The 18,454-nt window shown below is 39.0% G+C and overlaps 1 protein-coding gene across 3 annotated transcripts in view; it reads right to left on the bottom strand.

Moving 5' to 3' along the window:
* XPO1 (exportin 1) overlaps nucleotides 1-18,454 on the bottom strand; it is a 217,494-nt gene that overhangs the window by 30,266 nt on the left and 168,774 nt on the right. Inside the window, exons 1-4 of one of the 3 annotated variants that reach the window (XM_067704946.1) lie at nucleotides 13,075-13,857; nucleotides 9,603-9,734; nucleotides 4,011-4,112; nucleotides 406-478 (exon numbers count right to left, since the gene is read on the bottom strand). In XM_067704946.1, the coding sequence (XP_067561047.1) occupies nucleotides 406-478; nucleotides 4,011-4,112; nucleotides 9,603-9,728 (301 nt within the window). In that variant the 5' untranslated portion in view covers nucleotides 9,729-9,734; nucleotides 13,075-13,857. Of the gene's footprint in view, nucleotides 1-405; nucleotides 479-2,826; nucleotides 2,891-4,010; nucleotides 4,113-9,602; nucleotides 9,735-13,074; nucleotides 13,858-18,454 lie in introns of those variants that run through there. The other 2 variants (XM_067704947.1, XM_067704948.1) reach the window with 2 other exon arrangements.

Raw genomic sequence — 18,454 nt, 5'->3', positions numbered from 1 at the left:
TTCTTCCTTTGCTGTTATATTTATGTTACTCCTTGTATTACAGTACTCATTACTTGCTACTGTGTGATGAATTTAAAACAATACATAAGAGCGCATATTCAAATTTCATTCATTTCAAACATGGTCTAGATTAACTATATAAGTTGATACAAATTTTTCACCACAATATTTACTGTAGAAAGTTTCACCAGTCTGGTTTCTGCTTTCCCCCAAAAATAACCTATTCTTCCCCTGACCCCAAATATAAACAGAACCTGCCTTGCAACATGATGAAAGCAGTAATCCATTAGAGCATAATAAACTACTAAAGATTCAACACATTCCTCCTCTCCAATACTCAACTATAATAAAAATGCCAGGAATAATAAAATTCTGAATCTACAATTCTTTAAAACACTTTCCTACCTTCACATTGGTTCCTTGGAAGAATCTTCCACCTTGTTTTTATCACATTTTCCAAAATTTGTAGTCCATAATACTGAAAATTGGAGAATAGAAGCATGTGAATATATCGCTGTAAGACTGGCAATTTCCAGGATTCACAAATGGACAGACATTCACACATTTACATCTAAATTTTCAAAAACATTATGCTACCAAGTTTAATTACATATATTAAACAAGGATCTATTTGCCCATATACTGAGTTTTCATGCATTTTCCTCACTTTATTGTTTACTACTCTATTTAACGTCCTGCTGTTTATACATGCTCACACCAGGAGGAAGAACCAAATAAAAAGCCCTTAGCAGCCAAATGGGCTTAGTCCGTAGAAGGAAAAGTAGCAGCCAGATACGAATTCACAGCATAAATGACTGCTTATAGGCTCACGTACTTTAACACGACCAGGCTCCTAAGAATTTAGCAGCTTGGATGCTCTCAAGCTTCCTACCATCTTCTAGGAGTTGTAAGCTCTTGGCCAAGTATTAAAGTATTGTCACAGATACTTTCTACAGAAAGTGTTTACAAACATCACTGGTGTGTTACTTAAGGAGCAGCAAGACAGCCCACGGGTTTAATTTTAAATTTTAACCCCACCCTTACAGTTGCTATTTCTACTAATTTAAAGATAAACTTTTGTGCACAGTCAAAATAATACACAAATGAATGTTGCAATCTGTATCTACCTTTCAGGTATTCCTTCCAACTATAAAAATGATAACTAAAAATGTAAGAACGTTAATAAATACAAATACCACTTTCAAGCCATTTTGTCCCTCCTGTTGATTACTCACTCTAAATAGTCAACAATATTTATAACAATTTACAAGACTACAGGAGTTACTACCCAAAATCATTACCATGACCAATTAGTGTGGATAGACAGGAGGAAGAAAAGGGTCAAAACTGTTGTGGTATGCTTCAACTGGTTGAATTAGGGAAGAATCAGCCATAATACCTGAAAGGTAAACTCATTCATATATAGACATTTAACCTCAGATTGCAAGTTTTGGCTGAGAATAAGAGTTCATCTTTAAAATGGTTAGTCATCACACAATAAAATAGGAGCATTAGTATTTCAACCAAAGGGATCATGTGAATGCACACTTTATCCAAAGCACAATATAGACTGTCCCAAACTACATTGTGCTCAAACAGTGTTTTTGCTGTTTTCTTTCATTTTTAACATTTCATACTTTTTAGGAAAAATTTGCCATTTCAACCCAAATCCTACATTTGCAGAACATTCCTTAAAAAGACTTCAAAAATAAAAACAAGGCCAAAGCAAAATTCTGAAATTACAAATTATAAATTTGATGCCATGCCAAAAAAGTTTCATAATCAGCAGTAAATGGTGAAGCTTTCTTTCCTGTTCATTTACCTCTCTTTATAGATCTAAGTTTCAGACAAATGTAAATAAACAAAAAAGGTAAGTTTCTCATTGACTAAAATTCTAAATTAACTTTTAAAAACATACTACCCTAAACTTGCTTTAAATTAATTCTAAAGGCATGAAATCAGAGTGTCAAAAGTTTTACTAAGTCAAAACAAATGCACTTCTTACTACATGGAATATATACCCTCTTGCTAATTCTCAACCAATTACAAAGATCTTTAAGAAACTAAGACACAAAACCTGCCATAAATACACCAGTTAAGAAGTACTAATCTTAATGATAACTTAACCATATTTAGCCAATGTATTTTCAGCCTACCCTTTTTAACTGAAGGATATCCCCCCCTTCATTGTTGCATTTATTTACTTCTGCCTTTATATCTGATGCTGTTACCTGAATTACCTATTTACTAACCTCTAGTCCTTTCTCCAACTGTAAAAAAGTAGCACAAGCTTGCTGAAGATACAATTCATCTTTTCATCTTTCCGCAAACAGGTCTGAGGCAGGAAGCCCAATAAAAGCTTTTCACTACTTAGTTCAAAGGAATACATAGATCACCAACATAGTACCCTAAAACCCAATCTCTCCTAGACATTAAGACTCTACACATGATGAGAATTCACATTTCTTTGAAAAGGAGTATTTTGATTAAAAAATCTGAAGTGATAGCCAAATCTGAGGGCCAATGATAAATAACTACTTTGGAAATATACATAAATAATCCAAATATCATTCTGAAGTATTAAGTTTCTGCTTTACACCTCAGGACTTGAGAAATCCACTGCTGAGTTATGAAGATGAGGGACAGAGAACAGCAAAGACTAAATGAAAAAAATAAATGCATGAAATGATCCCTATGGTAGAAATTTCTACTGAGCCCTTAGAAATACTTATTTTACGCATTGAATTCCCCTTTCCCCTCCCACCGCCCATGAAACAAAAACAATTGATGAACAGAATTCAGTTAAAGGGAATCAAAAGGGTAGACCTTGTGGAGGCCTGCCGTCAAAGCCTAGCTGTGTCAGTTGCACAGGAAGACACCCCTTTTCTTCCTATTACAAGCAATCAACATAATGGAACATTATGATTAATATCAGGTAGTGTTAACATCTTTAAAGAAAAAAAAATGATTGCATAAAAGCCAAATGTCATAGTGCATAAATTTAGCACCAAATCATTTGTAATTTATGTAAATGGAAGAATTCTTTACCTGTTGCTTTCTTTCTGTTCCTCTAATCATCTCATTTTTCACAAGACAAATTTGAGTTTTTAAAAATACTGTTGATAAATCAACTTAAACATTAGTAATGTCTGTCAGTATAAAAAGCAAAATTTACCAGGCAAGCAAACAGGCAAACACTGTTATGTTACTTAAGGTTAGCACTTTGAGGAAGTTCTGGACTGTATTTTTGCCCTAAAATTTATAAGATGTCAAAACTAGTTAATATTTTAAAACTGTTAATTAACACAGTCTGATTTCAGAAACAGAGGTGAACATGGCTACTTTCTGTTTTAACACAATGTATACCAAGTGGAAACCTTGTGTGTATTTAAACAGAATGCCATGCATGGTATTTTACTACTTTAAGGCAGTTTAAAGAGAAGTGTGAATCATCAAGCCTAAACAGTCAAAACACATTTTGATCAACCCTTCTGTTCAAACTTAAGAAAAAAGGACCCAAATGATAACATTTTCAATTGCAAATAAAAACTGAGGGCTGTCCCATTAAAAGCATTGGTACCATGGAGTAGGGTTTTACGCTGCCCACACAACTTGGTTTTGGAGGTGCCTAGCCTGTGTTATATTGATTACTTGCCCAAAATAATTCCTCTGATGTTATGTTTCATCTCTGAATAACATTCAGAATTTATGCCGAGATCTGTACACATATTCTAAAAAGAAAAAAAAAAAACCAAACCAAAAAAAACCCCCAAACAACAACAAAAAAAAGCCACCTTGCATACTAGTCCCAATTTCAAAACTCCATTTATAATTCTTAGGACTATTTGCAAGAATTCATTCTATGTTTAAGGCTAAATTTTGAAATAAGTTAACATTATTAAATGATTTGAGATAACAAATCCTAATACTAAAAATGAGATACCTTCCTCAAAGTTTATGACTGGAAGAAAAGAAGAAATAATGGATTTAAAAAACCACCACTTGCTTACTTTCGTGTTCATATTCTGTGAAAATTCCAAAATTGTGTCGACTCTTGTCCATGCATCAGGATGCTCCTTTAAATGTGTCAGTACTTCTTGAGCCATTCTTTGCTAAAATAGTATACAAAAAGAATTTTAAGCTAACTTGTTCTTTCGAATGGTATTGAGCAAGGCACAAATTCTAATAGGACAGTGATTTTATCAACTTTCAGAAATACTCAAGAAACTAGTCCTTATAGAAATAAAAATGTGTCCATTATCAACTTTAATTAAGAATGGGTACAGGGCTTCCCTGGTGGCGCAGTGGTTAAGAATCCGCCTGCCAATGCAGGGGACACGGGTTCGAGCCCTGGTCGGGGAAGATCCCACATGCCGCGGAGCAGCTAAGCCTGTGCGCCACAACTACTGAGCCTGCACACCACAACTACTGAAGCCCATGTGCCTAGAGCCCATGCTCCACAACAAGAGAAGCCACTGCAATGAGAAGCACACACACCGCAACTAGACAAAGCCTGCGCGCAGCAACGAAGACCCAATGCAGCCAAAAATAAATTAACGAATTTAAAAAATTAATTAAAAAAAAGAATGGGTATATTCTTTTTAAACAGAAAAGTGTTTTCTTCCCCTAATCTGCTTTATTTGGTATTCTCAAAACTGAACTTAAATTCAATCAATTATCTACTCCAACATAAACGGGTTCTCAGCACACAATCAACCAAAAGCAACATATAAAAATTCACATCTACTTAGATAAGTTATGTAATGGCACACTCTGGTTTATAAGAGTCACCAAGATATCTTTAACAAACTTTATCTGTAAAACTATATTTCAGGGGAGACAGATAAAAGCTAAGTCTAAGTAAGTCTACAACTCTCTAATACCTGTTGATACACATAAAACATTAAGATCCTTTTAAAGCAGTATTTTCAGTTTATTGTAAACACACCTTTGTCTCCGAAAATCCTTTAATTTCACACATTAAATCCTTGCTTATTTTGAAAATTTTCTTTTTTTGCTTTTGTATTTCTAAAATGCAAACCCAGAATATTTAAACCTATGAAACCATCATCTAGAATTAACAAATGTTAAGATTTTGCTGCACTTGTCTGTTTTTCTTTTAAACATAAGATCTAAAACTTATGGAACTTTGTACCTTTCTTCAGCGCCATTTCCTTCCTTTGTTCCTTCTTTAGAGATAATCATTTTCATGACTTTGGTGTCTTTTCCTGTCTGTATTTTCACAGCATGTGTATGAATTTCATATAGTTGTGTGGTTACTAAATTTTATATAAATAGTATATTGTAGAAATCCTTCTGCAGTTCGCTCTTTCCATTTGACATAGTTTCTTTCCCTCGGCTTCACTGAGATATGATTGACAATTGAGAGTTTTAAAGATCTAGCCATGTTGACATTATCCAGTTTCTTCATTTTAACTGTTAGTTTTTCACACAATATGAACACTACATTTTATCAAAGGCTGATAAGTTTACTAATTTTTTTCAGGAAGCAACCGCTTAATCTTTTTCACCTTTATAGGCTGTTTTGTAGCTCAACTGGATCCTCCCTAATTAACTTTTACCTATTTCTATCACATGTTGTAACCAAAGAGTAAACTTTTATGGTTTTAAAATTTGGCAATTATCCTTCTGTTAGATCATTTACTTGATCAAGGGTTTGATTCTATGGGTTAAACAACGAAGCATCAAAAGGAGGGGAGAAAAGCATTCTTATTTAAACCATCTCTGACACAGACACCTCATAATCTTTAAGTTGGCTTTTATTCCAATTTACAAAAAAAATAATTTTCTCTTGTGGCTTTTTTTTTTTTTTTTTTTTTTTTTTGTGGTACGCGGGCCTCTCACTGTTGTGGCCTCTCCCGTTGCGGAGCACAGGCTCCGGACGCGCAGCCTCAGCGGCCATGGCTCATGGGCCTAGCTGCTCTGCGGCATGTGGGATCTTCCCAGACTGGGGCATGAACCCGCATCCCCTGCATCTGCAGGCAGACTCTCAACCACCGCCACCACGGAAGCCCCTCTTTTGGCTTTTATACACTGCTTATTGTTTAAAACGTTGACAAATACACACCCACTAAATTAGGTAATGGTTCTGTATCCTGACAATAAGACCAGAAATACTTTGGAACTTGAAAGAAAAATAAGGTGCCTGGGTTCCACCCTAAGGGTCTGGGATTAGAGCAAGTGTGTGAAGTCTTGAAATACAACTATACATTTTTTATTTGATTTATTTAAAGGGTTGTAATTGTATCATATAATAAGCAACCAACAAAAGGTAGAAAGAATGGTGATGTGAACTATTTATGGCCAAAGCCCATTTTAGCAGTGTTTTGATTCTCTTCCTGAGAATATCTAACTGGATAGACTTGCATATAAAACAGTAACAAATATTAAGAGGATAAGGTACATCAAAGATCCATGCCTAGTAAGTTATTTGGTCAAGATACAACTTTATCAGATTTTTTGAAGTGATGAGCATTCTACACATAAATGAATAGTTCCCACACTATCACCATTCATTTCCATCTCCCCATAAATCACGTTCCTTCCTTTTCAGTCATCCTTTTTGTTGTAATTTTACTCTCTAAAGTTATTGCTAGTATTTGCGTCCTTTTTTTAATTTGTCTTAATCCCACTGTCCTTACATAATATATCCTTTTCTTCTTTTAAAAAATATATTCCTTTATTAACTTAAAACCCCAGGAGGGGTTAAAAAAGGCACAAAGGGAAACGGAGGAGAGAGAAAATCTGGCATCTCCCTGTGTTACTAACTGAATGGTGAAAGTATTTTAGTTGCTAAGCAATAGATAAAAGAGTTCAAGACACTTAACACAGTACTGGAGAAAACACCCAACTCCAACATTTTTGTTTCCCTGGCGTCCTACTTGGCTAAAAATAGAAAAATGTTTATAACAGAAGGTAGTCCTAATATTACAGTGCTAATTACTCTACTATACTACCCATCTAGGCAAAAGTTCTATCTACAGATTAAAGGCCACCCTTCTAATAATTCCTTCCTCTCCAAAGTTACGAAATCCTTTTCAAAAAAGTTAGGCTACATACAGGTGAGTTTAAAGCTTAATTAGCATAATTTCTACTTGCTATTTTAAGTACATATTTTATGACAGACCAAAGCCAAACAAAAACTCCCCACCAAACCATATTTTAAAACAATGAGTTTGGGCTTCCATGGTGGCGCAGTGGTTAAGCGTCCGCCTGCCGATGCAGGGGACACAGGTTCGTGCCCCGGTCCGGGAGGATCCCACATGCCGCGGAGCGGCTGGGCCCGTGAGCCATGGCCGCTGAGCCTGCGCTCCACAATGGGGGAGGCCACAACAGTGAGAGGCCCGCGTACTGCCAAAAAAAAAAAAAAAAAAAAAAAAAAACCCCAAACAATGAGTTTACATCACGTATGTGAAATCATCTTCATTATACTTTCAAAGTCCCCTTTAAACAGAATGGCTCCTAAATAGCAGTCACCGCTAACAGGTGCTTTACAAAACCTCATCACTAATCCTCCAGTCTCTTGCAAGGTAGGTAACTTTGTAGATGAGACTCTAGAGGAATGACTAGAAATCTTACTGGAATAAATTTAAGACATTTAACACTAAAAACATGTTTTCCGGGCTTCCCTGGTGGCGCAGTGGTTGAGAGTCTGCCTGCCGATGCAGGGGACACGGGTTCGTGTCCCGGTCCGGGAAGATCCCACATACCGCGGAGCGGCTGGGCCCGTGAGCCATGGCCGCTGAGCCTGCACGTCCGGAGCCTGTGCTCCGCAACGGGAGAGGCCACAACAGTGAGAGGCCCGCGTACCGCAAAAGAAAAAAACAAAACATGTTTTCCACTGCAACCTTCAACTTTTTATTCAAAATAAAACCCCCAAGAAGTGGTATATAAAAAATTGAACAAGGAAGTTTAAAGATATCACTTTCAGAAAAGGGGTTCTTAACTGCCTTTAAGCTCTAAGCCTGTTCCCTTATCTACAACAAATACCAACTTACTGATTATTCTTTATGCAACTGACTTGTCCCATGAGAAATCTAACCAGACATAAAATTCTTACTTTTGGTAAAGTTAATTTTGTCTTCATAAATGGAAATATCTGTAAACACTTTTCTAAATCTAGTCTTTATTCAAAAGTCAAATTTAAAACAAATCATTAAATCTCGACACTGTGAAACATTACTAAAGCAGTATTACAACATAGTCTTCATAATTACTTCTGTTATAAGCCTCGAACACTGGTCTATTTAGTCATCATACTTCTAGATGCTGTGAACCAGGTTAAAAAAGAACGAAGACTAAAGAGCAGTGGCAGCTTAATGATGTGATAAAATTAAATGCCTATCTTCCTAATGGCTTATAGACTTATGCTTCTAATATAGTCAAAGTTGAGCCCAACCTTACTTCATGTATTTCAACCTTACTGTCATACTTTCTTCCAAAAGCAGCTGCTTTCCATAAATCCATGCTGGGATGAAATGGAGCTTAAAGCTCCATGTTGAATGTATGGTATGTGTAGTAAATACGGATACTTTTTCAGGAATGCTTTTGGAGACAAGAACACTGATCGAAAGCGCCTAGGAGTATAAAACTGCACTAACAAGCTTACAAAATCACTGTAATTTTTTCCACTCATACAACTTTCATGGCCCTTTTTCCCTTTAAATTTTTTCTTTATTATAGTGAAACCAATGTTAGATTTCAGAAGGGAACAGAAATACTTATGCACTTGCTAATATTTATACATCATGTTTTTTGGACTATCTATAAAAGATACTACTATATCCACCTTTCAGAGGTTTCTAAAAAGTATCAAAGTAGCCAGGGTTTAACTATGCAAATATAAATTAATGGCTTGACGATACATTATCTACCAGAAATGCACTTTTTGGCAACAAAATTTTACTAATAAGATATCTGTCACGTCACCTTATAAGATTTTTTTAATCCAGGAACAGAAACTTTTACTCGTTTAAAACTTTATTAGGTCCACAGGGTGCAGATTGAAGATTGTCCAGTTTCTTGTACCATAAAAAAATTTTTAAATTTACAAACATTCCTTTTTTAAAAAAAACCCAAACCTTAAACTGATCAAAACATAGATTAAGTGTAAGATAATTTCCTATTTTAACAGTTAGCACTTTTACAAGTGCTAAAATTCAAACAATGTAAAGATACCTGGTATTGTGGGATATTTAAAACAAGTTTTATCTGTGAAGTACTTCTGCAATTTAAATGTTTCAAAAACAGAAGACTCATATTAACTCCAAATACATTAAATATATAAGGGACATACAACCTTTAATATCTACAAAACATTTAATACATTGGGCTATATCTTTTATTAAATGGGGTAAAGGTTGCTGAAGAACAGAACAAGTATAATAAAAATATTCCAAAACTTCCCACTCTAAACCATTTCAAAATGTAATGCAATTTCTTTCTCCAGACCACCTCTCAGAATATATAATTCCAATTTAATACAAACTATGGGATATTTTTAAAAAGGTGGTAATTTAAAATTTTATTCTAAACTCAACAACTTTATTACTCTGCAATAATGTTTTGATCAGCTACTTTACCTGGGCTCCTTCTCCGTGGTACAAGCAATTCACCACGTTGTCTAAAAGGTTGATATCCAGTTTTTGGCTGAAATCAAGCAGCTGGCGAGCTGCATGGTCTGCTAACATTGTCATAATTGCTGGCATAGATTACTGAAAATAAAGAGAAAGAATTTAAGGCGCCTATGAAGTTTTGATATTGTCAAAAAGTTTCTACTCAAGTTATTTTACTTCAACCATGTTCTTACAAATATTTTACTTTGTATTTCAGAGATTTTACCTAAACAACTGACATAGTAAAAGCAAATAAATGCTGAAGTTATTTAGGTACTCCACAACTGCATTAATCATTAGGGTTCACTTTATTTTTACACCCCAGAAAAATCATACTGTTCTTTCTACTAACATGTATATAAAGTTACCCTAACCCATTTTAAAAATGATTATTAAAGAATTTATGGTCCTAAAACCTGATACAATTTAAAATCTTGATCTCGAAAATTTTAAATACAGATGAAGTTCAAATGGATCCCCGCCCCCCGCCCCAAGTAAGGTCTTCTAGTTCAGTAAAAGCTCACTTTCCCTCATTTCATGTTACCTTAATTTTTAAGATATATTGAAGACGCTAAAAATTAAATGTGGTATAAAGATTTTCCTATATATAGCAATGATTAGCTAACAAGTCTAACAAATCTGGTGTCCTTAACCTCTATAGAACTTAAGCTTTTCCACTCAATTAAACCATTTATATTTGTTTCTTTCATCCATGAATTTGTGGAGATTTAAATTACAAGCGTACAAGCTCCTTCAATATATGTTCTAGGAAAAAAAACTATGGTTAATATGTCAAACAAGATTTTTTTTAATTTCCAAGTACTGACTGGCAAAACAAAAAGCTGTAAAATCTTGCTATTTTCTAAATAAGACTAAATTCTACCATAACAGAAAAATGAGCTTCTTCACCTCAAGTAATGTACTGGCTAAAACCTACTGGTTCATATGCAATGGTACCCCTTTAAGAGGATTCTACTCCAAGATGCTGGCACACATGCACATTCTTGTTGCCCAGCCTTATAAAAATCTTTCCTTTTGCTTTTTCTTCAAAGCCAGTGCCACTTAAGTCTGACTGGCTAAATCAGCACTCCTCAAACTTTTTGGGGTTAAGATGCCTCACAATCAGAGGAACAGGATAGCTGTTGCCAAATTTAAAAAATTCACAACTTGTATACAATTACAGACGATTCAGGACACCATGAAAGCCATGCATGAAACCTTGAGCTAAGTACCCCTGGTTTACTGTACTTAGACCCAACAAGGTCAGATGGTCATCTCTACTTCTCCCTCTCTTAACCTTCCAAGATCAGGAAATGGGTGGCTAACTTAATTACATTATGTTTGGACAAAGCAGCTTGTTAGGAAAAAGGCGTTATTTCTTGTCTATTTTATAACAGGTAAAAAAACGTTAACAATGGCAGCAATTTTAAGTCAAATGTTTTATTTAACGATAATATCAGTTACAACAAAGTAGAAGTCTGAAGGATCAGTTAGGTTAGATATAATGTAAAAACTGAGAAATTATGAGTTCGAGGAATTTTATTCCTCTTAAGTCCTTCCATCCACTGTTGACAGTAAAAACTGGTGAGATTTCAAAAATTTCTACAACAGTTATTAAATGTATTTTTAATGCAAAATACCTGACATATACAATCTTTGATCTAAATACTAATAGGAAAAAGAAAATATATATTTCACAAACGGAAGTGTAAATTTACCCCATTCAAGTGCCATACAATTTCAAAAGATCAGACAATCTTAAAAATTGAGCCTGAAAAGCAATGTCCACAAAACCAAGATCTATACATCAAATGTTTTCGATTGGGGGGGTTAAAAATTGAACGAACTTTTATCCTATTTCATCCTATCATAATTTAATAGCCAAAACGAGAAAGAATAAAGTGACTCTCAAAAGTTTCATTTTCAAGCACATTGTCCTTACAAAAATGAGACAAATTCCTGTGAAAAAAAATCAGGTTTAGAATAGAAGCTTGTGTTAAATACAGCAGGGTATGCCACCCTAAAAACTAGCGGCTATCTTCGAAATGACCTACCTATTCTCGAACCGTACGTAGTACAGAAATGGCGGCTTTCTAGTCAATGCCAAGCACATTTAGTCTCCCAAATCAAACAGCTTCCAAAACATTCTTTCCACTAACAGCAGTGTCCCACGCGCTTAAGATACACAATCAGGCAGACAGCAAACAGCCATAGCGGGAGAGGTGAAAGAAATCACAAAACCTTTTCCTTCTCCTTGTGACACTCAATCCTAAATTCCACTCACTGTATAGCAAATATAAGGTATTATCCAGCCACGTGGTGACTCTACAAGTGACTACCAAAATACCTTCACTGCCACTTCAAACTGAATAGGCAGGCAACTACACACTGCCAGCTCCCATCCAAAACCCAAAAAATCATAACCGTTAATGATAACTACATAGTAGGTCAAAAAACAAGTCGCTGCAAGGAGAAAGACTGCTACTTTAGATTGTGTGGGCAATTGCCTGCTTCATTGAGTAGAAACACACCTCACTAAGGCCCGCCCTCCCCTCTCTTCCCACCCGAACCGATGTGCAGCACTTCTAACTATAGCATACTGGAGCACGCACTCACCCCGCCCATACTCGGGAGAAGGCATTTAGACCAGGCGCCTGAAGTTCACCGCCCCATTCTCTATGCAGCATGGCCTCTGCGTGGTCAGAGGAGGTCCGGACTGGGCAAATCTCTCATGCTTCCCCCAGTACACCACTTTCTCCCACCCACCCCAAACTCAGACACGGGAATGAAAGAGAATCAGGGTATTATCCACTGTACAATGCCAGCAGTAAATGAGTCGATCACTTTACACACGCAAGTCCCCCCAAACAAACTACAGCACAGAACCTCATCTGCACTTCCCTGAAAAATCAACTAACCTTTCCTACTTCTAATTCTACTCCGTAAAAAACCAGAGATTCTGAGTTTCCCTGCAGGAGGAGCAAGGACTTAAGAGCCCCTCCCTCCCGCGATCCCAAGCTCTCCACCGAGGGGCCACGTGATGCAGGCGGACGTTTCAATGCTGCTGCACTAAATATTTCTGGAAACTTCCACTCCTAATAATTTACAGAAATGTTCCTGAAATCACCCCAACTTCTCCCCAACCCAAGGGGCTGGGTAAGCCCTTCCACCCCCGCGCCGGGCCCCACTTCACTACCACGCTCCTTGCCTTCCTCCACCGCTACCCGCACACGCGAATGACCCAGCAAGCGCTCCCCTCCCGCGGCAGCCTCCCCGCCTCCATCCCCCAGCGGCAGAAGCGGCTCCATTCAATCGCAGGCTCTGCTGTGGGCCCGCCGCCGCCTCCCCGGTTCGCCTCCCGCGGCCGCCGCCGCGCCCCACGCCAGCCTTCTCCCGCCCTGCCGCCCGACCCTCGACCCCGAAGACACAGTCGACTTACCCAGAGATTGAACCAACTGCTTCTTCCTTCCTTGTCGGGGGATTAGGGCGAGGGAGGATGGGGGAGGGAGAGGGGAGGAAATCAAGGTGGGTTTCACAGTTTTCCCACCTTAAAAAAGGAAATTAAAAAAACGAAGAGGATAAGAGCAAAAAAAGCTCAACAATATTTACTATTTCAGGGACACCTCCCCCCGATACACACACCCGCCACCCCCCCAAAAAAGGAGAATTAATCTGTGGAATAAATGCTCCCGCCTGGCTAGGGAGTGAGGGAAGGGGGAGGGGAACGGGGTCAAGTCCCAAAGATTCTGCCCCAGGGAGACCCTCCAGCTACAGGCGGCAGCAGGAGCGGCAGGAGTAGGGGCTGTAGAGTCCACACGGCCGGGGGACGCTCTGCTGCCAGTTGCAGTCCGACTCCCCCCTACCAAAATACGGCTCCCTCACGCGGCTCCGGCGCTGGGCCCCCCCCACCCAGGCTCGCCTAAACTTTCCCCCCTTCTCCTGCTCCTCAGCGACTGGTGGTTCCCCCCTCCCCCTCTGGGTGGTTGCACGGACTGCAGCAGCAAAGACTGGAACAGGCACCACCGCCGGGGCTGTAGCTACTGTTGCTCTTGCTGATGCTGTAGCTCCCGCTGCTCCTGCCGCGGCCGCTGCAGCCGCTTCTCCCCCTCCTCCTAGTGCCTCAAACTCGGAACCGGTTGAAACCGGTTCAGACTGGGAGATTCCATCTCGGTTGAGTTTTCAGCCCATGGCGCCGCGGAGCGTTTGGAACCTGGGCCTCCGCCCCCAGCCCGCCCGCCCATTGGCCGGTTCCAGCCACAGCCGCGCCATCAGCCTACCTCCTACTGGCCAGCTCGCCCGTCAATCCCACCTCAAGGCTCCACACAAGCCCGCCGCTTCGTCCCCCGCCTCTTTCCAGCAGCGATTTGCCCGCAGAGTGGGGGAGGGGAAGAGGGGCGGGTCGCAAAGGAGCTAGGAGGAGGGTGGAGGAGGAGGAGGTGGGACGAAGAGCTGAGCCCTGCAGAGAGGAGAGCGAAGAGAAGCCGCGCGGAGGATTGGTTCGAGCGAGCTGTCAATCAAACGTAGCCCGCCCTCGACTTCCCGCCCCCTCCCGCCGCTCCCCCTCCCAGTGCTTAGCCCGCAGGCCCGGCCTTTCCGGCTCGCTCATTGGCTGGGCGCCTTTGGTGACGAAGAGGGTGGGGCGCAGCTCCTGAGCTGGTGGTGGCGCGAGTTTGAGCGCGCCGCGCGGTAGCCCGCTTTCGCTCGGCTTCTCCCGGACCCGCGCTGGCCCGCCCCCGCCGGCTCCCGCCAACATGCGGGGCCTGAGCCTGTCGGGATCGGGACCCGCCCCTCTGATGGGGGCTGCGCTACTAAAAGGGAGGGCACAGCGAATTGTTTTTTTAATCGGGGAAGGGTGGGGTGGAAAAAAGGAGCGAAAAGAACACAACGGAGGCCAACTAATTGTAGGCCCCGGACCTCTAATCCATTTTAAAGGCCTGGGTTTGGGGCCAAGATGTTGAGGGGTTGGGGTGAGGTGTGGGGTGCGCACTCTTGGCGCCTCATGGTTTTCTCGGAGACATGGGAAAGATACTTAGTTCTTGGGCAAGTCTCCTTCAAATTGTAACTCGGTTTCTCCCTAGGCTGGAATTTGGCTTCTTTAACAACCGATCCTTCCTAAAAATTAAGACGCTGTAATCCCTGTAATTGGTTTAACATCGTCTGTTTTTTCTGGGTGAGCTTACATGCCAACTGCCCTTGATCTTCCCCTACCCTCGGTTTTTCCTTTCAGCATAGCTGCCCTTCGCATACTTCATGATCACCAAATAGTATTTTCTTTGAAAGTCGCACGCATTTGGCCCTTCATATGGTTGCCTCTCTTGTCCCCAAGTGCCCCTCCAAGTAAGCTTTATTGATTGTTCTTTGCTGAAGAAACACCAAGCAGCCCACCAAAGTTTAGAAGGCCCATTGTGCCACCAAGAGGTTGATAAATGATTTATTAAATCAACACTCTTTTCTCCAGCAAATCCTCACTCACAGTGGACAAAGGCTTACACCAAAGCATAACTCCCTCACCCTCCAATAGATTTACCAAAATGATATTGGATTACTTTCAGACCTGAGATTTTTATTCATTGCCTAACCGAACAATATCAAGCCAAAATATATAATATATATTATACATACACTGATCATATGGAATACCTACATTCTATTACCGGAAAAGTGGGGCTGTCCTGTTTTTTAAAAAGTTTTTCCCTCCGCATTTTCAGCTCTTGGAACAGGCCACTGTTTTTTTTAGATGGCAGAATAATACGAATACAAACGGCATAAGACCTGACTCTGCTCAGAATGTGACCTTGGGCAAGTCATTTCACTTCTTTGGGCCTCAGTTTCCTTCTCACCCATTAATGAGGCTGATATCACCCATGCCTGTCTTATCCATGTAAGGGTGAAGCAGATGTGAAGGAGCAGTGCGACTCATAAAGCACTTTGTGGATTGTAAAGTCCGAATTGTCCCAGTTTGCTGACCCCTTCTTTGGTGCTTTTCATGTCATCTTTAAATCATATCCCTTAGGAGGTCTTATCTGTCAGACCATAGTGAATCAGATATAAATATTTAGCCCATTGTTTTTGCCTAGAGTTAGCCAAAAAGGGCAAAAAGAAGTGACAGGAGCAGATAATTATGTTTGATCACTGTATTTTCAGAATCAAATTCAGAACACAGGTTTGACATATTTCTAATCCTTTTCTCATTGCCTTCATTTGTTGGAGTCAAACAGACTTCAAACGTTGGAGTGGGATATGAATAAGGAAATGTAAGTAAACTGTATTGAGTGCCTGCCTGCTATCTAGCAGGCTGTTACAGACCTTTCTGTACAGTATTTCACTGAATTCTTATAGCAACCCTGTGAGGTAGTTACTCTTTTCCTGGTCCTACTCTTGCTTCCCCGCACCCTCTATCACACATACTTACACATACACACAGGTACACACCACCCCACAGGAGCTGAGTCAACTTAGAACCCATGTTTGTGTTCTTTTTACTAGTTCACATTGTCTCACAAAACAACATTCATCAGAAAAAAGAGAAACAAACTCATAAGTTCCTTTTTACTACTTGTTACTTATTTCTATTAATTTTTTTAATTTAAAAAGTAATATATGATCATGATTAACAACTCAAACAATAGAGAATGAAGTATCTATGGTAAAAAATAAAAGTCCTCTTCGTATGTCCTCCCCCTCAGTCCCCAGTTCTTTTTTCTGCTCTGGGATAATCATCATTAAGGGTGTGATATGTATATTTTGAGATATCTTCTATGCATTTACAAATATACTTGCTTTATGTTTTGTTCAGCATATATGACATACTATACATATTATTTGGTGGCTTGTTTTTTACTTAACAGGTCAGAATGTATAACTCCACTTCATCCTTATTGACAGCTCCATTGTCTTCCCTATCTTCTCAGTACTATAAATTACTCATCCAGTCCCCTATTGAGGACAGTTAGGCTATTTCTCATTTTCTCTCTTAAAAATAATGCTTCAGTGAATATCCCTGTACATTTATCTTTGAGCACAAATGTGAATATATCTCTAGGTTCATATCCTAAAAGTGGAACTACTGTGTCAAAGGCCATGTACATTTGTTATTGTGATAGGAACTGCCCAAGTGTCCCCTAAAATGATTGTGTCAATTTTCACACCCACCACAACATGTGAACAGTACCTGTTTATTCCCTATCAAACCATAGATATTTGCTATTAAGGTCACACCAGAGTCAAATCTTTGCATTTTAATTTGATCTTTTGCCTCTGAAGACAGTCTCTACTGACTGTGAGCTCTTCAAGGAATACATAAATTATAAGATTAAATACCCATATAATGTAGTAAAAAATATTTGAAGTAAGATATGAATTGATTATATTATCTTAATAATGGAATTGGTCACTTCACTCTTTTTGAGAAAATTGATATCACTTTGACCTCAGAGATATAACAATGACCTTCCAATATGCACTTCTTCCTACCAGTCATAAGAAACGGGCACTTAGGCTGAAAATACCATGAGTCTGACTCACTGGGTGTATTCATCTATTGGGCACAAATTCACAATTCCATGGGATTGTTCTTCCCATGAATCTTTAGGGCACGTTTGTGACTTTGCAAAACCTGTAAGGAAGCACTGGGAGAAATATTTCTTTGTAAATATCTTATAAGGAAATTGTTTCTCTATTTGCTTTTAAGAATACTTCATAAAACAGTACATCACATCACATCACATCCTTGGATTTCAAAAACATTACTAGTGTAACTTGGACAATAGTACAATTGTGTATGGTGGTGAAGCATGGAGGTGGGAGAGAAGAGATACTCTTTTCAAGAAAAAATTGCCCTGGGGGCATAGTCCAGTTTGCAACCCTATTCCTATCAAACCCAATTTACAGTGTTGAGAATATTTATGGAAAATTATGAATATTCTGTCTGTGGAGCTAAACTCCCTATGTGTCTGAGACCTCAGTGAATAATCTATATGGAGTCTGTGGCACCTCATATCATTCAGAAGCAGAATTAGCAGTTGTCTGAAAGTGAGCTGCTGCCTTTTGGGGAACATAGCAAAAAAGCATCTGAGAAGGCTGCTAAGTCTAGGAGTTATAGTTTGACAGTCTGAGAAATTTATACAGTTCTATAAGGTAATTTTCAACAATGGGTCCCAGACTCTCTTACATAGAAGTGAGATATGAAATATCATTTCACTAGGATCATTCTCAGGCAGGACAAGGGAAGCCACAGAGTTGTTTTTGCTGAAGTATTTCTAAGCCAAAAATAAAATAATGAGCTGGTGTTTGGGGTCTGCATAAATAAGAAGTAAAAAAAATAAATAAAGAACCAGGGAAGGTAAGATGCCTTTTCTCTGGAAAGATGTGGGTTGGAAAGATGCCATTTCTTTCACATATAACATACCATTAACTATTAGGCAATTAGAATCAGAACAGGAAGTAAAATAAAGGAAATGAAGAGGTGATGCTGATCCATTCATTCAACAAATATTTTATTGAGAGCCCAGTAATTGTTGGTCACAGATCTAAGTGCTAGGATTTGAGAGGGCGCAAATCCGACAAAAATCTCTACTTTTATTGAGCTTTGAGTCTAATGGAGGACATTGGGAGTAAATAACAAGTGAGAGAAATGGTATGTTGTATAGTGATAAGTGCTAAGGTTAAAAATGAATCTGGATGTTGGAATAGGGAATCGGGATGGTACAATTTTAGATACAGTGGCTGAGGAAGGTAATACCTAGAATGTAATATTCAATAAAAGACCTGAAAGAAATGAAGGAGGGAGTCCTTGCAAGCATTTGGGAGAAGTGCTTTCC

This window comes from Pseudorca crassidens, chromosome 14 (assembly GCF_039906515.1).
Source record: "Pseudorca crassidens isolate mPseCra1 chromosome 14, mPseCra1.hap1, whole genome shotgun sequence".
In the NCBI taxonomy this organism is placed as follows: domain Eukaryota; kingdom Metazoa; phylum Chordata; class Mammalia; order Artiodactyla; family Delphinidae; genus Pseudorca; species Pseudorca crassidens.
Note: the sequence above shows the minus strand (reverse complement) of the source record. Positions and strands in the feature narration are given on the sequence as shown.